The 21572-nt window shown below is 46.6% G+C and overlaps 1 protein-coding gene across 2 annotated transcripts in view; it reads right to left on the reverse strand.

The window, feature by feature from the left end:
• GLG1 (golgi glycoprotein 1) overlaps positions 1–21572 on the reverse strand; it is a 1453447-nt gene that overhangs the window by 711870 nt on the left and 720005 nt on the right. For both annotated transcript variants that reach the window (XM_069655141.1, XM_069655148.1), the window contains exon 15: positions 15477–15590. In XM_069655141.1, coding sequence (XP_069511242.1) covers positions 15477–15590 — 114 coding nt within the window. The remainder of the gene's footprint in view (positions 1–15476; positions 15591–21572) is intronic.

Here is a 21572-nt window from a genome sequence, read left to right on the forward strand (position 1 = left end):
CCATTGGGTTCTGGAGGGGTTACTTAGTATCCAGTTTGTCTAGATCCTCATAGAACACCATTCCGCTACGAATGGATGGTGGCAGTGGTTTAGTTTTTTTATGTTATGTTAAACTATTTTTAACGCGCACCTGGTACCTGTAAGCTGATGGGCGCGGACTCACAAAAAACAGAACAGGGAAACAGTCAAGGCTAGGCTGTAAGAACACTTGGACCAAATATTTTAAGCAAAGAGCGACGTCTTCAACAATTTCTTAAATTGTTCTGTTGACGCCATTGTTCGAAGGGTGGGCGACAAAGCATTCCATGCAATGGGAGCCGCTACTTCAAATGAGCCCATTCTTGCTTTATTAGAATTACTCTGAGGAACTCTAAGGGTGTTGGTGTGGTCAGATCTTAAAAGTCCTCAGATTGTCTTTTAGAGCAATGATCTCCTTCAGTTACAGAGGTATTTGACCCATAATGCACTTGTGTGTGATAAGAAGATTAAACATGACTCTTGCTGCAATCAGAAGCCAATGAAGGCTCCAACGAGCCTCAGTGACATGGTCCCTTTTGCCTAAGCCCTTCACAACCGCTCCATTCTGTATCACTTGGAGACGTTGGATCTCTGCTTTCAGGATACCTACCAGGAGACTGCAGCCATAGTCCAATTTTGAGCCAATAATGGCTCTGGCAAAGGTTTCTGCATTTTTCTCCGAGATCAGTGGTCAAAGGTGGTGAAAGAGTTTAATAAAATAAGACTAAGATGAAACAAGGTTGTTCACTTGGACCTTCATATTCAAATATTTATCCAGATACACGCCCAAGGTCTTAACCTTGGGTAGGATCTCGATAAGTTATCCAGGGTGAAGCACTTAAAGTTAGCCCCCCAAATTTTTGCAATTTACCAGGGGAACCTACCAGCATAAGCTCAGTTTTAGCGCTATTCAGAGCAAGCCCATTGGATACCATCCAATCCTGAATTTTAAGGTATATTTTATTGATATGACTTAATCGTCTTGATAGGAACCCGCGATGGGTAGGGCGCATTGTGTGTCATCTGTGTAATTTGCAAATATGATCCCCTCCTCTTCCAGCATCTGGAAGAAGGGGATCATGAAGATGTTATAAAAACAAGGTGACAAGCTCCTTGGGGAACTACATACAACAGGAGCATAGGATCAGCTTCTGCTGATTCGCTAGCCATTCTAACCAACCATTCAAAAATTAGATCAATTGGATGGCCGCTTCGGAAAATGAAGCGTTCTCTTAACCTGGTGGACAGGATGGAATGGTCCACCAGGTCAAAAGCCGCAGAGCGATCTAAAATCATCAAGAGGGAAATCTTGCCCTTATCCATCTCTTGAGTGAGATGAGACTTAAGGGAAAGAACAGCCGTCTTGGTGCCATGGTTAGCCCAAAAGTCGGATATTTATGCAGGATTGCATTATTGTTCCAAAAATAGAGATTTGATTGTAAGCGACACGATCCAGAATCTTCAAGAGGAACGCAGTATTCGTGATCGGTCTGTAATTGAAAGATGATAGAGGGCACTCTGCTTTTTCAAAAGCGGCATAATCCATGCAATTTTTAAATCAGGCACCAAATTGGTCTGAAAAGAGGTATTCACAAATTTAGTGAGTGCGGGGATAAGAATAAACATTCCTTAATAGAGGAGCAGGGGTCTCCTTTACAACTTGTGCTTTTAAGTTGACTGAGTGTTTGCTAGTTCCTCCTCAGAGATTGGACTAAAATTAAATATCAGACCACCCTCTGATCTCATATTGCAAAGCGAGAAATCTCAAACAAACTATGCCCATCGCATTTTATACAAGATTTACCAAAACAAGGACAAACAACTATGGTCAACAGAGAAATTAGTAGGATTTTACAAGTGTGGACAATGTAACTATTGCAAATTTGCAGAAAATGGCAAAAAATCTATAACTTTACCTAATGGAAAAATGCATAATATAATGGACCTCATGAACTGCAACACAAGTAACATAGTATATACCATCATCTGTATATGTAATAAACAATATATAGGCAGCACAACAAGACCTCTTAAAATAAGGATTGCTGAACATTTACGTACAATCAGGAACAAAGACAGATACCCACTGGGAAAACACTTCATAATGGAACATTCTGAAGAGAGTATGGATGCGATAAGATACTTTGGTATTGAACAAGTTAAGATGGGACAGAGAGGTGGCAACAAGGAAAAGAAACTTCGGCAACATGAAGCAAAATGGATCTGTATAATGGACTGCGGTCTAAACACCGATACGGAAATGGGACACTTTGTAAAAAATGTAAAAAATGCAATGCATTATGTTAATTCATAATTTATAGAGAGCACACATCTGTGACAACACTTACCAGAATATATGTAAAATAGTGTATAATATTTCTTAAACAATTTCTAGACACAAAATAATATGTATGGAACAGACATGCTCCGATACTATAGAACTTACAAACCTGTTTTTCCATAAGGTATAGATAGTTCCCTATGCTCGATCCACTATATAAACCGGCAGGGACACATTTTTCTCTTCCGGCACCAATACAACGATTGTCCCGATCCAAAATGGCAGTCGGAACAACTATGCGACACACGGTGCGTAGCGACGCGAGTTTGCGTCCACGGCGTGGTGAGGTGATCATGTCGCGACGCCATGGACCCACCATAAAAAGCGGCCGCTCTCGAGGGATGCAGCAGACAATCGTATCCGATGCACATCCTCGAAAGCGACCACTAAGATGATCTAAGATCAAGCAACACTTCCAGGTAAGCCCAACAACAGGAACCTTGCATATTCTAAATGGCAGAACTTATTTTTGTTAAGAGGATAATTCTCATATGTAATAGGCAATCAGCCACGCTAATATCAATCACACATTTAAAAATGATTTTCTTGTGATTGTTCAGAAAACTTCGGATATAGACAACGAATTTGTTTAAAAAACGAGACGATCAAGGACATTGATTTAATATCAGAAGATAGCACTAACAAGGAAATCCCAATATATGTAAGTAGGTACCCTTAAAAACATGAATAGGGCGAACCTGATGACAATCTGCTCTACAAAGCAATGATTTGCTGCTTTTTTCTTTCTGTTCCCTTTTCTCTTTAGCTCTAACTAGCACAACTATATGATATAAATCCCTCCTGAAGATCCTTGCCAACACAAGCAAGGTGAAACACGTGTAGAGGGTGCACTTTACCGAGAAGGTAGAGGGTGAACTTTATAACCCTCACAACTGAGAAACAAAGTATTGAACAAACTGTGTAATCAATAAAATAAAATTTATATTTGGAGCGCAAAAGTGGAAGTCTGGTATTTTTTCAGGGAATCTATTCATGACATTGGGCAGCCGCAATGTCCCAAGCCCCACATGCAGCAAACAAATAGCACAATATCAGTGCAGCGACCTCCCATAAAACAGCACCAAGGTAGCTTGCAACAGCTGTTCAGGCTGAACGCACTCTTAAAATTAAATATGGCTGTATCTTTATCTTTCAAAAGAAAATAAGTGGGCACCACTAGTTAGATATAATTACAGTCAGGTATCGGTGTTAATCTTCAAGCTTTAAAAAATATGCAAACAATACGTAAAAGCTCACAGGAGCTGGCTGTGATGAGTCTGGAGACACCCGGACTCGAAAACAAGTGAAGTAATAGACTAGATAGGAAACCTAGTCACAGAGCCGCTCTCCGTTCAAACCCAACCTGGGTCGTGTGGTTCAAAATAAGTTCCAAATAATTCAAGTTCACTTCTCCAACTTTATCTATTGTATAGGAGTTCAAATAAATTTGAAGTCTTGGTTAAAGTAATGTGTGTTTTATCAAAGCAATATCAAAAATATCAAAAAAATGATCACTAATGCAATCTTAGTGACGGCGCGGCTGATGCATCTCATAACTTGAGTAGACTTCAAGTGCCAATGCATTTCGGAGCATTAAACTCCTTCAGGGCAAGTCTATACTAATGTGGGAGAATGATAAAGCATGGAATATGGCATAATGGCATGGTAGCATCAAGTGAGTGACATAAAAGCAATTAATACCACAGTCAATTGAATATGTAGAAAAATAATGAAAATAGAAAATAATGACATACCCATGGAAGGAAGGATTCAGATCAGAATATGTAAATAGAAAAGGAAGAAATGAGTAAAGACTGTATCAAGTAATAATTTGATTACCAGTGCTAGCAACAATAAAAAGGTTACCTCGCATGCAGAGTGTGGCCAAACAAGGTAAGAGGTTCAGGGTCAGTATCATACGTGTAGTCTTTGATGGAGTTAAATGTGTAGCTCGCAATCGTGTGCTTGACCGAATCCAGTTGCCGATCTGTAGAGGTGAGGCTGGATTTAGTAAAAGGCGTGAGCCAGAAATAGGGTAAGTATGAGGCAGAATGCTAGTATACCGAGGATTACACACAGTAGCTGCGGCGGCCGGAGGAACTTAACAAGCGGGTGAGTGAATTTCATTGCAGGCATCCGTGTGCCTTTTGTGTGCTTTTTGCCCAGTGTGTCCTGCAGCCCAAGGCCCTCCTTCCAGTCGGTGTCACCTGCCTCCCCACCCCGCTCCCACTTCTGGATTCCCATCCCTCCCAGCCCGCCCACCACCCCCGTGATTGGTTGAGTGGCCAGCGCTCTGCAGGCCTAATGAACGGCTTCACCGCCCGCTCGCTTCTTTGTAGCTGAGCGCGGGTGAGTGAATTTCATTGCAGGCATCCATGTGCCTTTTGTGTGCTTTTTGCCCCGTGTGTCCTGCAGCCCCAGGCCCTCCTTCCAGTCGGTGTCCCCTGCCTCCCCACCCCGCTCCCACTTCCTGATTCCCATCCCTCCCGCCTCCCAGCCCGCCCACCACCCCCGTGATTGGCTGAGTACCCAACACCCTCCAGGCCGTGCCCTGATTGGCTAGCAGGCCCCGAGTCACCTGCCATTACAGACCTTCCCAGGGCAGCCCCCTGTGACTAAGGACAGCTCATACAGAGACAGCTCCTAACCGTATCTGCAGGTATCCGCAGGAAAAGCAAGAAGCCAACAATAAGTGTGGGAAGAGCAGGGCCTGAGGCAATCATTTCACGCCATACTACCCAACCACGCATCTAACAAAGCATTAACACTGTAATCCAATCATAGATGTAGCATACTTGCACTTGGAAACTCTAATCTATACATTGATGAGTAGATTTAAATGTGCGCCCAATAGCCTGTCTGTGGAAAGCCACATTTAAATGTGGGCCGATCGAGTGCGGAGGGCCGAACGAGTGCGGAGGGCCGAACGAGTGCGGAGGGCCGAACGAGTGCGGAGGGCCGAACGAGTGCGGAGGGCGGTCGAATTGCAGAATTGCATGACATCCGTATTATGCCTTGGAATGCATGGATCCTTTGAAAGAGCATACCTCATATCACACCACACGCTTACTCTCTACTTACACCACCACTCAACTAGAACAGATCGTATGACACTATTCGGTATAACTGTTCTCATATCAACATCTGCCGCTCACTCCCCATCACTAAGTAATCAATGCTGGTCTCGCACCCCCAGCCAGGCGTTCTCCTCAGGCCTAACGCTGCCACTCTCGGTCTGGATAATTCCGGCCAGGTCGAACACATACTCCTGACCTCTCAGCCACCACACGTACCGCTAGGAAGCAGCTACCACAGGAATTCCGCATCAGCTGCACACATACCGGATGCGCACACGCACCTTTGGACTCTCTACTCCCTCTACTGACCAGAACTTCGGTTCCCAAGGACGCTCAACCTACCAGCGCCTTCAGACCATAGCAATGGTATATAAGGCGCTATATAAGTGCAAAATAAATAACATCATCTTAGTCAAAATGGCCCGTCTTTTTTCGCCATTTGTGTAAAGTTCCTTCTTGAGATTTACTAAGCGTGCAAAACCAGGTTTGGTCTCTTTGTTCATTTTGTCTTTGGCGGGATTCACGAGAGAAGCCCACCTCTGGCACTAATGTGTGTGGGGTAGGCAGGCAGTGAAGGAGGTGCCCGAAACTCCCTGTGCTTAGTCTCCTAGGAGACCCAAATGCACTCCATGGTGATTGGCCGGCTGACTGTCAAGCAAGGACAGCCACTCTGCTGGGTGACTGACAGGTAGGGTGGAATGATAGGGAGATACCAGAATAAAAGGCAAGGCTTTTGGCTTGGAAGGCAGTGCGGGACCCCAGAAGCAAGGAAAGTCCATCTCGACAGCCAGGAACCACAGTGTTGCCAATTGCAGAAGTCACAAGGAGCTGAAACACCCAAGTGCCACTTGTTGGAAAGATTGCAGGTTGCGAGCATTGACGGTCCCATTGCAGTGCAGGAGTGCCCAGAAGTCCTCCCACTTGTCCCCACGACTGAGGCCCAGGAACAGTGAGATCTGCAGAGCTGCTCAGGAAGCAAAGTCTTCTGCTGCACTTTTTCTTCAATACAAAGTTACTGTTAAAGTCAGAGAACTTACCTTGTGTTGTAGAGTTGCTGGCATCTAATACTCAAGTCTAAACAGCTTGTCGCCCTACTTTGATTCTTCTCTTCTTCAAAGACTTCTAAAAACATTGGGCAAAGACTTTTCCTACTTACCTACCAGAAGTGCTTCAGCCCATATAAGACTTTTGCCCATTGACTTTGGCTTAGCCGGTTACAACTGAATGACACTGCTTAGTGGATCAGAAAGTATTTGCCTGCTTAAGGATATTTGTGATCTCTTGTTTGTTTTAATAACCTTTAACCAATTTCTAAAAGTATTCTAAATGCAACAGTACGATATTATTGTCCCCAGCATCTTAGCTATTGAAGTCACTTGAGGGTGTAGGTTGTGACTGTGGGCCATCCCAAAAGGGTCTAGACTGATTTTAGAATATTAAGAGAGTGTTTTGAAGTGTATTTGAGTGTTACGTTTATATTGCTCCCTTCTGAAGGATTACTCTGATAAATTCATAATTGTTTATTCAAGAAACCTTGTGTTTAAGCGTTTAGTTGAATACTTGTCAATGTGAATCCCTGTAACTCCCCTACAGCTCACATGGACCCCTCTTGAAATAAGCCTGTCTGCTCAGCCACACTACCAACCTGTGTAGTACAGACTTATACCAAAGGTTGGGTTCCTATTGCCAGGTGGTCAGGGCTGGTGTCGTGCACCCAAAGGGTACTGCATACAATCTTGCCCAAGTAGTACTAAGGATAAAGAATAAGGTGCTGCAAAGAGTGCTCAAGGCTACATTAACCAAATAAGATAAGAAAGGCAATTGAAATCTCCCTTTTAAGCAGGTCTGTTTTCAGTTGCCGGCAACCAGAGGAATGACCCAACCTATATCGGGAGAACAGAGGGGGGGTGGAGGGGTAAGGGAGGGGCACGGAGGACTAAGGAAACCCAGGCGTACAAGAAACCTTCAACAAAAGATTCCCAAGGGCAAGTGTGAAATAGGTGTCCAGAAGCAAGAAATAAAGGATTTGGTCTTAACTTATCCAACAGAGTTATTACAGAATTAGAAAGAACGGTCCTTAACAAAAGACTGTCGTTTGCCCCAACATCAAGATTCAACAAAGTTGAAACACATTGATCTCTTCAAGTTTGTTTGCAAATTGAAAAACATTCTTTGCTGCTAAAGTGACAGAAGTACCCACACGACTATTACAACCAGAGTAAAGTGAGCCATCTATCCAAGAAATCGAGGACACTGACCTTCTTCGATCTTTAAGTGAAACAGAACGTTTTTAAATCAGAAACTTACTACAAGAGCCATCCATTATAACAGGTACATTAGAAATGACGACCAAAATCAAGATTTGTTCCGCAATTACCGCCAGATAATGTAATTGACACATTTTACAAGCCTGTTACAGAAGAGCTATACACCACATTAGAAAAAGAATCAAAATACATAAAACTCAAAAGAACAATCTGAATTATGACAAATCCAGAGCATTGAAAGAATTGGCAGCAGACACAATGGTTATAAAAGAAACCAATAAATGCGGGAACATAGTTAATGGACAGGAAACACTATCTTCAGATGGCTAATAATCACTTAAAAATACCAGGTTGTTACAAAACCCTAGGGGTCAATCCCAAGAAAGAAATTGTCGAAGTTGGATGAACACATCATGGGGGTTGGTACAGAAAAGGACTATTATGGGATGAGGAGAAATCATACAAATTTATCAAAGAACCCACAATGTACTTCCTCCCCAATATAAATAAACCCTTTCAAAAAAATCCCAGAAGGTCGACTCATTCCAAGTGGAATTGGATGGGTCACAGAAAGAATCTCTCGAATACTTAGATATTATCTTAAGACCTAGGTCCAGTAAACTCCGATCATATCTGAAAGATACCACCAATAGGATTAGAAAATTGAAGTTGATTGAATGGAAAGATTAATACCTCCTGGCCACTTTAGATGTAAAAGCCTTTGATACATAGATACAAGACGAATTGACAATTACCACCATAAAATACGCTTTCAGGGAAGACTCGGCGTCATTCTACCAACAGATGGATATGATAAAAGAAATGCTAGAGACAACACTGGACTGCAACATATTTATGTTCGACAAGGGAATAGTTTCTTACCTGTAACTCCATTTCTCCAGCATTGGTATCTTTCATGGATTCACATGCTTAGAATATTCCCCGTCGTCAGGCTGGGAATCCCCGGTACATTATATAGACCCTTTCCCGCAGGAAAACTTTATCGACGCTTATGCGTCCTATCCACCTCGTTTTGTATAATGCGTGCCCCCGCCGTCAGGACGCCATGATATAAATACAGGACCCGCCCCCGCGCTCCCTCAGATTTCGGCCCCCAAAGAAGTGGGGGAACCAGTTTGCATGGCCAGGGGAGGCAGGCGGGCGCATGTGAATCCATGAAAGATACCAATGCTGGAGAAATGGAGTTACAGGTAAGAAACTATTCCCTTCTCCAGCATTGGATCTTTCATGGATTCACATGCTTAGAATAGATTACATAGCAGTACCACCCCGAAAAGAGGAGGTGTGCATGCAAACTCACATACTTTCCTCACAATGCCAGTTCCCCATGGTTGTATACCCATCGGCAATAGTTAACAGAGAACGAACAATATTCAATCATAATTGCAACCAGATCGAACCCCTCAACCGGGGCTTACCTTATTGGAATAGGTGTCGAAGCACCGCCTGTCCCATCCGAGTATCTTCGGCATGTTGTTGTGACAGGCAGTAATGGCAGGTAAAAGTGTGTGTAGCCGCCCAGGTAGCCGCCATGCAGATGTCCCCCAGAGGGACTCCAGACCACAGCGCCGTCGACGATGCCGCCGCTCTAGTGGAATGAGCTCTTGGGCGTCGCAGAAGAGGCTTCCCAGCCTTGGAATGGCAGTACGAAATGGTAGACGATACCCATCTTGACAGTCCTTGCTTTGAAATGGCTTTGCCTTTAGCACCCAGACCATAGGCCACGAACAATTGCCTCGTTTCCCTGAAAGGTTGCGTGCGATGAAGATAAAACTTGAGAGCCCTCTTCACGTCTAATGTGTGTAACGTGCGCTCCGCTCCCGAGCATGGCTCTGGAAAAAACGTCGGTAAGACAATAGAGGAATGTTTATGGAACACTGAAGGCGCTTTCGGTATGAACTGTGGGTTAGTGGCAAGGACCACCTTGTTCTTGAAAAATCTTAAGTATGGTGGGTATACCATTAGAGTTTGGATTTCCAAAATACGTCGGGCTGAAGTGATGGCCACCAGGAAGGCCAATTTCCACGACAAAAACTTTAGAGATGATGACGACATTGGTTCAAAAGGAGGTTTCATAAGAGACGCTAACACCAGATTGAGGCTCCACACTGGAGGAAATCTCTTCTCTGGAGGGAAACTCCTGAACAAACCTTTAAGGAAGTGCTTAATCAGGCGGTCGCTGAATAATGGTGCCGAATGCCGTTGACGCGTAAACCTGGAGATGGCGGCCAGGTGTACTTTTATCGACGACACCGATAAGCCCTTTTGAGCTAAGAATAGCAAGTATGGAAGGAGCTGTTCCGGCGTAATCGACTGCGGAACCAAACCTGGTTGATCCACACACCACTGACAGAAACTCCTCCATTTGTACAGTATGAAGTGTTTGTGGAAGGTGCTCTTGCCGCTTGCAGAATACGACGACACTCCTCCGGAATCGTTAGCCGACCAAATTCGGCGAAGTCAGGAGCCAAGCCGTCAACTTGAGGCTGTCCGGGTCGTGATGCCAAACGGTACCCTCCTGTCGAGACTTAAGGTTGGGGATCTTCCTGAACCTCATTGGCTCCGCCGCCGCTATGTGCAGCAAGTCTGAAAACCACACCTGTCTGGCCCAATACGGGGCCACCAGAATCACCCGACATGGGTACTTGAGGATCCATTGCAACGTCCTCCGGATAAGAGGAAATGGAGGGAATGCGTACAGGAATTTGTTCGTCCATGGGAAGGAAAACACATCCCCCAGTGAGCCCTGCTGAGGCCATCTGCTTGCATACTGCGGGCATTTCCTGTTATCCTTCGTCGCGAACAGATCGATGGAAGGATGTCCCCACTTCCTGAATACATGTTGTAGTTGCTGGTCGTTCAGCACCCATTCGTGAACTTCGTTCATTTCCCTGCTGAGGGCATCTGCCTCCACATTTCTCACACCTGGCAGGCGGAACGCCAAGATTAGCATGTTGTGTTGCAGGGCCCAATGCCAGATTTTCTGTGCCTCCATCGACAGGGACCTGGAACGTGTTCCTCCTTGTTTCCTTAAGTAAAACATTGTAGTCGTGTTGTCTGTCATGACACGCACCACAGAGTCTCTCAGTTGAGGAAGAAAAGATTTTAGAGCCCACCGCACTGCTCTCAGTTCTAGCAGGTTGATATGCAGGGAGGACTCTTGTAACGACCACCGGCCTTGTACTTGTAACGTCTCCAGATGAGCTCCCCATCCGCTCAGCGATGCATCCGTCACCACTGTCTTCTGGAACTCCGGTTCCACCAGAGGCATTCCTTTCGTTAGATGAGCAGAAACTCTCCACCAGCGGAGTGCTTGTACCAGTTGTTCGTCGATGACCAGTCTGTCGGACCAGCGACCTTGGCTCTGCGTCCAACGGTCCGCTAGAAATTCCTGGCAAGGTCTCAAACAGACGGCAGTTGTTTATCAACGGAATGCAGGACGACATGGTCCCTAGCAGGGACATGTATTTGCGCACCGACACCCTGGTACCGCATCTCCATTCCGACGCCTTGCTTAGTAGCTTCTGTATTCTTTCGCTGGATGGTCTTACAGGGCTTGTGTGTGTATGAAACTCCGCTCCTAGAAAGACCAAGGTCCTCGAAGGCTCTACGGAGGACTTGCTGAAGTTTATCGCGAAGCCCAGTTCCTGTAAGAGGGACATCGTGGCCTCCAGACTGTTTCGTGTTTGTTCCATGGACGAGCCTCTGACCAGCCAGTCGTCTAAATATGGATAGACATGGTGACCGTCCTTCCTTAAATGGGCCGCTATGGGGGCCAAGCACTTGGTGAACGTCCTGGGGGAGGACTTGAGACCGAACGGGAGGACCTTGAACTGAAAATGCTTTCGCCCGACGACGAACCTTAAATATCTCCTGTGTCGTGGACGTATTGGGATATGAAAATATGCGTCCTGAAGATCTAGCGACGACAGATAATCCATGGGTTGCACTGACCTGATAACCTCCTGGAGCTTTAGCATTTTGAGCTCTTTAGCCATTTGTTGAGTACCCTCAGGGCGAGAATGGGCCTCCATTTTCCATTTGGCTTCTTGACGACGAAGAACCGGGAATAAACCCCCTGTCCTTCCTGTGCCACAGGAACCCGCTCTACCGCTCCTTTTTGTAGCATAAGCTCCACCTCTTGTCTTAGAACTCGAAGGTGGGGCTGGGCCGAAGACACTGGCGGAAGACTTGGAGGCTTGTTTTTGAATTGCAGCGCACGACCCATGCGAACCGTGTCCAGAACCCATCGATCTGTGGTGATGCCTTCCCATTGGTCGATATGAGACTCGACCCCCCAGGACGTTCCGAAGGCCGTCATTGGTTGCTGGTTTGCTTGTCCTTCGTCGACGAGGGACCCGAGCCTCGTCGTCTGGAGGCTTGATAATCTCTGCCTCTACGTGCCGACTGGGATGCCCGGCCGTAACCTTGTGAGGAGTATGAGGGCCTGTTAAATCCACGGTCCCCAGAGGCTCCAAAGCGGGAGTTTCCGGAGGCACCCCTGAAGGGGCGAAAAGAGCAAAAACTTCTACCTGTCTGGAGGGCGCCAAGAGACCTAGCAGTATCCGTGTCTTCCTTCATCCCCTTCAAGGCTTCATCAACCTTGTCTCCAAACAGATGTTCTCCTTCACATGGCATGTCTAGAACTTTGTACGGGACTTCAGGTCTAAAAGTAGTACATTTGAGCCACGCTTGTCGACGAAGTACTACGCCATGATTGATTTGTTTGAACCCCGACTCTGCTAGGTCCACCGCAAAATTAATTGCATGGTTCGAGGCCTCCTCACCATCCCGTACTAGTAACATGGCTGCTTTGCGATGTTCTTCCGGCAGGTGTTCTAGGATAGGGGCTATTTTATGCCACATCTCCCTATCGTAACGCGATACAATCGCCAAGGAGTTGGCTGCTCTTACCGTCGTGGCGCCGACTGAGAGCACCTTTTTCCCGAAGGCGTTCTGTCTCCTTGCCTCGCTTTCTGGTGGGGTTGAACATTTTTGCTGTACTCTGGCCTTCCTAGCCGCTGCCGCCGATACCACAGAGTCTGACAGTGGCTGTGATGTTAGACATTTTGGAGTGGACTCCGGAGCTTTAAACTTTTTCTCAATACGCCCCTTAATAGCCGGTTCCGAGAACGGATGACGCATCGTCTTGAGGCCTTCTTGCCATACGTGATCCAGGATTGGGATGGCAAATACCGATTTCCTCCTTTGACCCATGTGATCAAAAAGAAAACAATCTTTCTTTTGCTCCTCAGGAATTAAGCCGAACTCGGAACACGCTTTTCCCATCATTGCATGGAAGACTCCCACATCATCCGGAGGAGATGGTTGTGCCTGGCTCCTCGTAGACTCTACCTCTACATCCGAATTCCATGTTGGGTCTCTCGACGGTGACAGGGAGATGTCCGACCCTGAGTCCCCTCGTATAGAATCGGACTCTGATAGCTCACCCTCCTCCTGCACTCGAGGACGATCCTTCACCACCTGAGAGGCCGACGGACTTTTGGTCGTCGTGCGAGCTGCTTGAGCTTGTTAGTCGACGGAAGGTGCCGAAAATATCGACGATGAAGTGCCAGGCTGAGGGATCTGCATATCCAGACGCTGCAGGAGCTTCTGAAGTGTATTAAGCACATCCAGAGACAAAACCGCCTGGGGGGTCAGCAACGTCGAGGATAGAGGGACCACACCCCCACTCGAACTCGTCGTCGACGTATTGGAAGGCCGTAGGCCCAAGTCCGATGGCTGCATAACCATGTCACCTTCTCCTTCCACTGACGACCCCGGCAAGGCCGTGTCTTGCAGCAGGACCTCAGGGGGGGCCGGGTCACAAACCTCTGGCTGCCAGGCCATAAATTGAGCCCCCGTCGACGAAGGAATCCCCACCGCTGCTGCCTGAATAGTAATAGGCATCGTTAGCGATACCGGGGACGACGAGCAAGTCGCCGGCACCGAGCCTTTAGACTTCGTAGCCGATTTCGTTGCCGACTTCCCTGCTGAAGCGTCTCGACTCACGGAAGACCTAGGACGGTCCCCTGAGGAGGATTTTGATGCCGCTTGCCTCTCCGTCTTAGAGGATGAGGAGGAGGAGGAGGACTTTTTGTGTGATGAGGAAGACCCAGCATGCTTCCCCGCATGCTTGTCCGCAGGGCATTTTTCGACAGGCCTCACCTTCTTCGAGGGAGGTTCCGACTTGCTCCTGGAGGCCGTGGAGCCAACTTCTGATGCCGGGTAGGCACCCGCTCCGTCGTTAAGCCACTCACCAACCTTCTTTTCCGGTCTTTAAGGGTTTTTTGGGAGAAACCCTGGCATATCTCGCATGTATCCGCCGTGTGGTGCGGGTGGAGACAGATACAATCCATGTGGGCATCACCTTCATAGACTTTTTTGAGTCCACGTCGCACAAGGACGAAATAAAGCTTTTCCGGACTTTATTTTTTTCAAAACGTAACTTCGCCGAAGCGAAAACACAACCTAACTTCAATCAGCAGTAACCGCGAGGATCCCACTACTTTGAAAGACGGTTGAAATCCGAGGGAGCGCGGGGGCGGGTCCTGTATTTATATCATGGCGTCCTGACGGCGCGGGCACGCATGATACAAAACGAGGTGGATAGGACGCATAAGCGTCGATAAAGTTTTCCTACGGGTAAGGGTCTATATAATGTACCGGGGATTCCCAGCCTGACGACGGGGAATATTCTAAGCATGTGAATCCATGAAAGATCCAATGCTGGAGAATATATTTTATCAAGAGACAAAAGGTGTGGCCCTGGGCACAAACTATGCCCCAGCCCTGGCTTACCTATTCATGGGACTGTTTGAAGGTAAATTTGTATATACAAATCAAGAATTTGAACACCGGATGATACTCTGGACTTGTTATATTGACAATGTTTTCCTAATTTGGAGGGGGAACAGCAGCAAAATTTGGAGAATTCACGAACAGAATCAAGAACAACAACTTTGGGATACAATTCACAGGAGAATGTGATAAGAACGCAAACTTTTTGGATCTAACAATTCACTCCGATAGCAATGAACTAGAAACTTGGTCCTTCAGGAAAGAGATGGGAGTTCAATTCAATACTACACGCAGACAGCTGTCACCATGCACCAACTATACAAAACATTCCCATTGGCGAGTTCGTAAGAGCACAACGTAACTGCCAGAAACAGAAATATGAACAGGAATGTGAATTACCACAGACACGTTTTCAATAAGGAGGATATACAATAATTGTGGTAAATTCCCACTGCATTTTAAGAAGCTTTGTACACTGTTGAAAAGTTAACAAAAACAAAGACAAAAGGGAAACAGTTTCCTAGCACTGAGCCTGAAGGACTGACCAGTTTCCCCATATCAAAATGAGCAAAACGCCAAGGGTTTTTTCCCTTAAAAAAATCAGGACAGGTTTAAAAACAAAAAGCAAAATGTTTGAGGCCCATAGAACTATGGAGAGAAAGTTGCTAAAAGAGAAACCTTTCCCAGCTTACAGTCAGAGAAAAACGGTTGAATTATGATCTATTGAGGCATATGCTAGGTGGCATAATGTCTCGGTATCCATTTTTTTTGGTGCCAGAAACTCTTGTATTTATCCAGTAATGCAATGAGTCTTGAAGTTGAAACTGTGGCAAAATATCTATGTAGAATGAACAGTCAAAAAACAAGCTTTTATACAAGAACTGGCCTGCCAGGAACAGGATGCAATTAGTGAATGTACACATTGATGAGGGCAGAGTGGGTGCCAATTACCAGCTGGAAGTGAGTGACTCCAATGGCACACTTCTCATTCATCTCTTTCTGGTGTTTGTTTTGTATAAGACACTCCATCAGGTCACCCGAGTCAATCTGATTATCTGCCATTTCCTGCAAGAAGAGCAAAAATGTCAAAGGTAAGGCCATACTCTACTCGAATTACATTTTAATTTTTCAAACCGTTTGTTTTGCATCCAAAATCCAGATGCCATATTGTCAGTACATCAATAAACCCTCATTTTTACCCATGTGGGGTTCATCAAGACCACTATTAATACAAGTTAATTACCTTGGAAGCTGGCCCAATCTGGACCAGCTAATGCCAGGTGCTTTCCAATCAGCAACAATATTCTGTAATTAGTGCTTTTTGTCAAATATCCTTGCGTTTAGAAGTTGGCATAAAAGGACTCCATGTTGGAATGAGTAACTTTTTCTTAACACATTAATGTGTGCTTCTGGAGGTCCACACTGATGCCACCGAAGTTGCAGCAACATTTATCAATGTTATGAAAGATTTCTTTTTACAGCACTCAGGATTATTTGGTTACACTAGGTGTGCTAAATGGACAAGCTGGTGGCAGCAGTGACTTGCATTTTTTGGTGCATTTCGTTTTGGCCTTACTGCGTTTGGCTACTGTGGCTAGTAGTCACACATGGCCATGTCATGAGATTTTTGGCTTGTCCTTTGGCCATCTTGTCTTTTAGCGTTCTTCCTGGCCTGTGAGGCCAGGAAAATCCTTGTATGGACTTCCAGTGCCTGGAAAAGCAGAGGCTTTTGGCGGGCTACTGGAGGAATATATGAGTTTGCTGCCAGGAAGTGGGCTGTGACTGTTTGGTCACAAACTGGTGGCAATGTGAGTGGTAGGCATTAGTTTTGCTGCCATGTTCAGGATTGGACCATGGGGAGGGTGGGAGACTGGGATAGGGGAGGAGGGGTTGTTGGTTTGTGCGTGTTCAGTCATTGGCTAGTGAAGTTTCAGCTCTTACCTGGCTTTTACGATAAGAGGACCCCTGCACCTACTCTAGAGAGATCCTGGAAGAAAGTGAAGGAGCCAAGAATCCTGTCCAGCTGCAAGACTTGCAAGGAGACTGGACCCTTTGGAAGGCAGACTGCCGACCAACTTCTGCTGCTGTCCTGTGGAAGATCTCCAGCAGTCCTGCAATAGGAGCTGCAAACTCTTGGAGTGAACGTCAGCTCTGAGTCCTATGAAGAGCCTTCGGAAGTGCCCCTGTAAACTGCCCAGTGGCTGCCCAGCTATGGTGTGGGCTACCATGCTGCAGAGGTCATCGTTCTGAGTGGAGTCCTGGAATTTGGGGGGAGAACTTCAGCTTGTGCAAGACGTAGTCCTAGCATCAAGGGGTCCAAGATAGGATGCAAAGTCTGACTGCAGCAAGTGAAACCCTTTGCATTGCCGTGCATCAGTGGCAGTCCGAAACCGCTTACCTGCTCACTGTCCTGTCCCAACAAGGGCCCTGCATCAAGTTCTTTTGCATTTCTCAACTGAAAGACCTTGCACCAGCATAAGTAGACAACCGAAGAAGTGCTCTAACCTGCAACCCATGGTCATTAAGGGCAGAGGTGAACGGCGAGAAAAGTGTCCTTGGACACTCTTCATCAAACCTGCCAAGTCCCATGAAGAATCAGAGCACAGGGGGTGATTTGTAACGATACACACCTACATCACTAACTCCCTTTTGAAAGTTTTGGTAACTTTTAGAAACTTTCGTATTACTTTGGCTTGGCCAGTGCTTGTTCCCACAGGCACTCGCTTGGGGACACGTTTGTTAGTCAGATTAACTTGTCCCCTAAAGCCTTGTAGTGTTCATTAGACCCCAGAGACCCTACCTTCATTTTTTCCAGCTTCACAAAACTATGCAACTTTACTGAACTTTTTGGGAACAAAGCCCCATACATTTTAGGGATGGACTTCTGAAGTTAGGATTGAATCTCTGTGGGCCAGTTGTACTTATACCAATCTGTACCTTCCTTTGCAGGGGTTTAATATGTAATTTTTTCCGTTCTCCAGTCATTGTCTATATGGAAGAAGTTACTTACTTGTAATTAATTTTCTCCAGCATGGGTCTGGCATGAATTTACATGAATATTCTGTCGTCAGGTGGGAAATACTCAGTAAAAGAAAAAACAGTTTCACTTACAAACTGCATTTCTCCTCTAAACCATGCGCTGCACTGTCATACTGCCCCCGGGCAATGACTGCCCTCCCCCTAAGCAAATCCTCTGGCAGTCAATCTTCAGATTTGGTAAGCAAGAAAAGTGGCAATATGCCCAAGAAGAGCTGCAGAGGGGGTAGGAGGAAGGGTTTGCATGTGAATCCATGCCAGACCAATGCTGGAGAATAGTTACAGGCAAGTAACTGGTTCCTTCTTCAGCACGGGGTCTGGCATGAATACATAGCAGAACATTAAACAACCACGGGAGGTGGCCAGGCTCACCAGAAGAAATTACTCTTACCTCTGGAACAAGCTCACCTTCAAGTGAACAGGTCACGTAGCAATGCTTGGCAAACCCTTGACTCTCCTCTGGAATCCCTGTCGACGCAGTAGAATCTCGTGAAGGTGTGTATGGAATTCAACATAACAACCCTGCAGATGTCCAGCAGGGGCACACCAGACGGGAGCGTAGTCATCGCAGCAATCGCTCTGGTGGAATGGTCTCTTGGACAGCTGGCATCGGTCAGTTTGTCAACCAATGACTCATGCAGCCGGACAGCCACCTTGAGATGGAAGCCTTCGACCAGTCTTCCCCATGGTTGACAGGACCAAAGTTCAAAAACAGTTGCCACATAGAACTTCAGAGCACGAGCAACGTCCAGCAACGGCAAAGTCCTTTCAGCTGGCGACAAAGGGTTCGGAAAGAACACAGGCAACACCAAAGGCTTGTTGAGGTGGAATTCTGATTGAACGTTTGGCATGAAGGGGTGTGTCCATACCACCACCCTCGATTCGTGAAAAGTCAGATATGGCTGTTTGCAGGATAGGGCCTGGATCTCGCCCACTCTCCTGTCAGAGGTGACAGTGACAAGGAAAGCAGTTTTCCATGAGGGGGAACGAGAGGGGCACGATACATAGGTGTTAGGAAAGATTTCCATTCCATCTCTAATTCTCCCTCAGTTGTGTCCCCCCCAACGTTTTGCTGCTGTTATACAGCATAGTCTGACTTTGCCAGAGGAGCACAGCCTTAAACTGTACTCCCCTGGGCTTTTTGGCTCACTATTGTTATGGGGAAAGTGACATGCACTTAGTCAGTACTGGGAGACTGTTTCCCTTAGTCCTTGTCAATGTTGCAACTTTTCTGCAACATGTTGCAAGTGCACGATGTACCTTCCAGTATAGTGCACTTGGGTCTTCCTGTCATTTCTAAAGGCCCTAGATACTCTCAAATGATTTTCTCGGAGAAGCACAGATGGGCCTTGGACAGGGCTAGTGGCAGCTCATCTTTCCATGTATTTTTAACCCTTTCCTGCCAGGTAAACTACGTTTGGCACGAATAGGTGGTCTACCTCCAAAATGGCCATGCCACGAGGTTCTTTGTCTTTTGGCTATCTTGCCCCTCCACCTTCCCCAGGTGGTGTCAACGCGGGTCAGTCCTTATTTGGGCATGCATTCTCCCATGAAACGCCAAGCTTTCGCAGGCTTCTGCACGCCCTGTGTGCTTCAAGAATGTGAATTGGACGGTCTGGTTCCAAAACATATCTTGGGTGCCAGAGAGGCTGGTGTGCTATGAATGCCTGGAACCACCATGGTCCGTGATTGATCCACGTATGGTGTGCCTATATGTGAGCAGATCTCCCATTGGGTACTCTTCGTTTCGGCACAAAAGATTCTGGATAAGAGAAGTCTCCAAACACCCATAACATGTCGATCTCTGGAGTTCTCAATGAACTAAAGATGAGATACAAGTAAACTGAAACTAAGAAGCCGAGTCGAGGAACCGCTGGGGACCCGCTGGAAGGTTTGGCACCCTGAGCCCACAGTTGTCCCGCTGGACCCCTCTGAATCTGACCGAACTAGGTGGTCTGCGAAGATGCTTAGACCCATTGGAATAGAGGAACTAACTATTCTCAGCACCTTTATCAAACCCTGCAAGTAAGCCTTCTCAGAAGTGTCCCTGGGCCAACCAGTGGGCTGACCAGCTTGAGCAGGATCTTTCCTGTCACAGCTGCCATTTTGAGGAGATCCTTGAAACTTGGTACATCGCAAGCTCTGTGTTCACAGCACTCGCACTGAATTTCGTATGCTTGGCGTTCCCAGATCTGGCGTAACGAGAGCACCCGAACCGGAGTACATGCGCTTACCGTGTCGCCAAACTTTGTAAGTGTATTGCAGCTGTGCCCTGGAGCCTGCTACAGTGAAACTGGCCTGTTCTATTCACCAGGAGCGAAGAAATTGCCACTGTGCTGTTTGGGAATCAACACTAACTTTGTCACTGAAAGCCACAGAGCCACTTGATTGCTGCATTTAAACTTGCAGCCGAATTGGACTTGACTGCCGAAGTTTGGTCTGGACTGCGCCAGGGGTCGGTGAGTGATTGCAACCCTTACCGGTGGCCCCTACCGGATCCATCCATTTTTACGCACGAGTGGCCCAAGAGCCCCTCTCCTTTCCACAGATAGCCTGAGCTATTGATCTATTCCCAACTCCTGGTACATGTACTGCCTTCTCGGGGAGACCCTCTGCGAATAGTGGGAACCTATTCTGCATTGCCTCACCCACCTTCCTGAGCTGCTACAGACCCTACAAGAGACCCCGTTTTCACCCATCTGCACTACTGCATGCTCCAGCATTGCAAGTACATTTGAGCAATAGGCTCCCCTCTTCTTAGGGACTGGACTGCCTTTCAGTTAGGACTGTGATTACTGCAGAACTGCCTAAAGACACTGCACTTCCTGCTTCCTTCCCTTTTCTAGGTTGTGGACCGATTCCGTGCATCAACCCTTTAGGCCTCTTGGTTTTGTATACATGTATTTTAGTAGGATTGTGTTGGTTTAAAATTGTTACTGTTCATGAATAGTGTGTTGAAACTCAAAGGTCTTGAATAAATGTATTAGTATATTTTTACTCTGTGTGCTCATTGAGGTCTTTCAGTCACCCTCACCCGTCCTGAGACCTAGTATTGATCACTGCCAATGCTACCTTGATTGGTCTGGCTTGTCCAGAAGACTACCCTGTTCCAAGAAACTAGGCTGGCCTACGGTACCTCTGCCTACCAGGTCAGAGTTCAGAAGAACAAGTTACTCTTACCTGGTAACATTCTTTCAATGGGATGGTCCGACGACGTATTCCATATCTATGACAGTAATCACCACAGCTGTGCTGCTTCGGAAAATCTTTCTGCGTACTGCGTCTATGACGTAGATACGCCGCCCTCGAGGACCTCCACTGACGTCACTGGATGTTATAAGTAGGACGCACGACGCCCGTAGCCCCAGTTGTAGTTTTTTCCCCAGAACGTGTGCCAGTCTTATGCCATTCTGACCACACAAAGCCTTGTGGAAACGTAAGCTGCAAACGCATAAGAAATTCTGTAGCGGGGTAGGCAGGGAGGAGGCGATATGGAATACGTCGTCGGACCATCCCATCGAAAAAACATTACCAGGTAAGAGTAACTTGTTCTTCGAGGGAATTGAGTTCTCCGACGTATTCCACATCTATGACAGACTCCCATAGCAGTACCAATGCAAGGAGGTGGGAAAAGAATTTAGAAAAAGAAATTTAGAATGCCCAATCAAATTGGGGAGCAAAGGACCGCCTTGCCAAAGGCCAGATACTGCCCACGGATGGAATCGAGGCAGTAGTGACGTACAAAAGTATGGACCGAAGCCCAGGTGGATGCATCACAGATGTTACGAATAGGAACACCCCTCTGTAGGGCAGTAGAGGCAGCCATACCCCTGGAAGAATGGGCCCGCAAGCCAACCGGTGGGTCCTTAACCACCAAGCGGTAACTCAGAAATAGCCAGAATAATCCAGTAAGACGAAGTCTGCCTAGTCACAGCTTGTCCCAACCGCTTACCAGCGTAACCAATGAAGAGTTGATCGTCCACTCTGACCCGGGACATGCGTGAAATATAA

The sequence above is a fragment of the Ambystoma mexicanum genome, chromosome 1p (genome assembly GCF_040938575.1).
Source record: "Ambystoma mexicanum isolate Mex_15411 chromosome 1p, UKY_AmexF1_1, whole genome shotgun sequence".
NCBI classification, from domain to species: Eukaryota; Metazoa; Chordata; class Amphibia; order Caudata; family Ambystomatidae; genus Ambystoma; species Ambystoma mexicanum.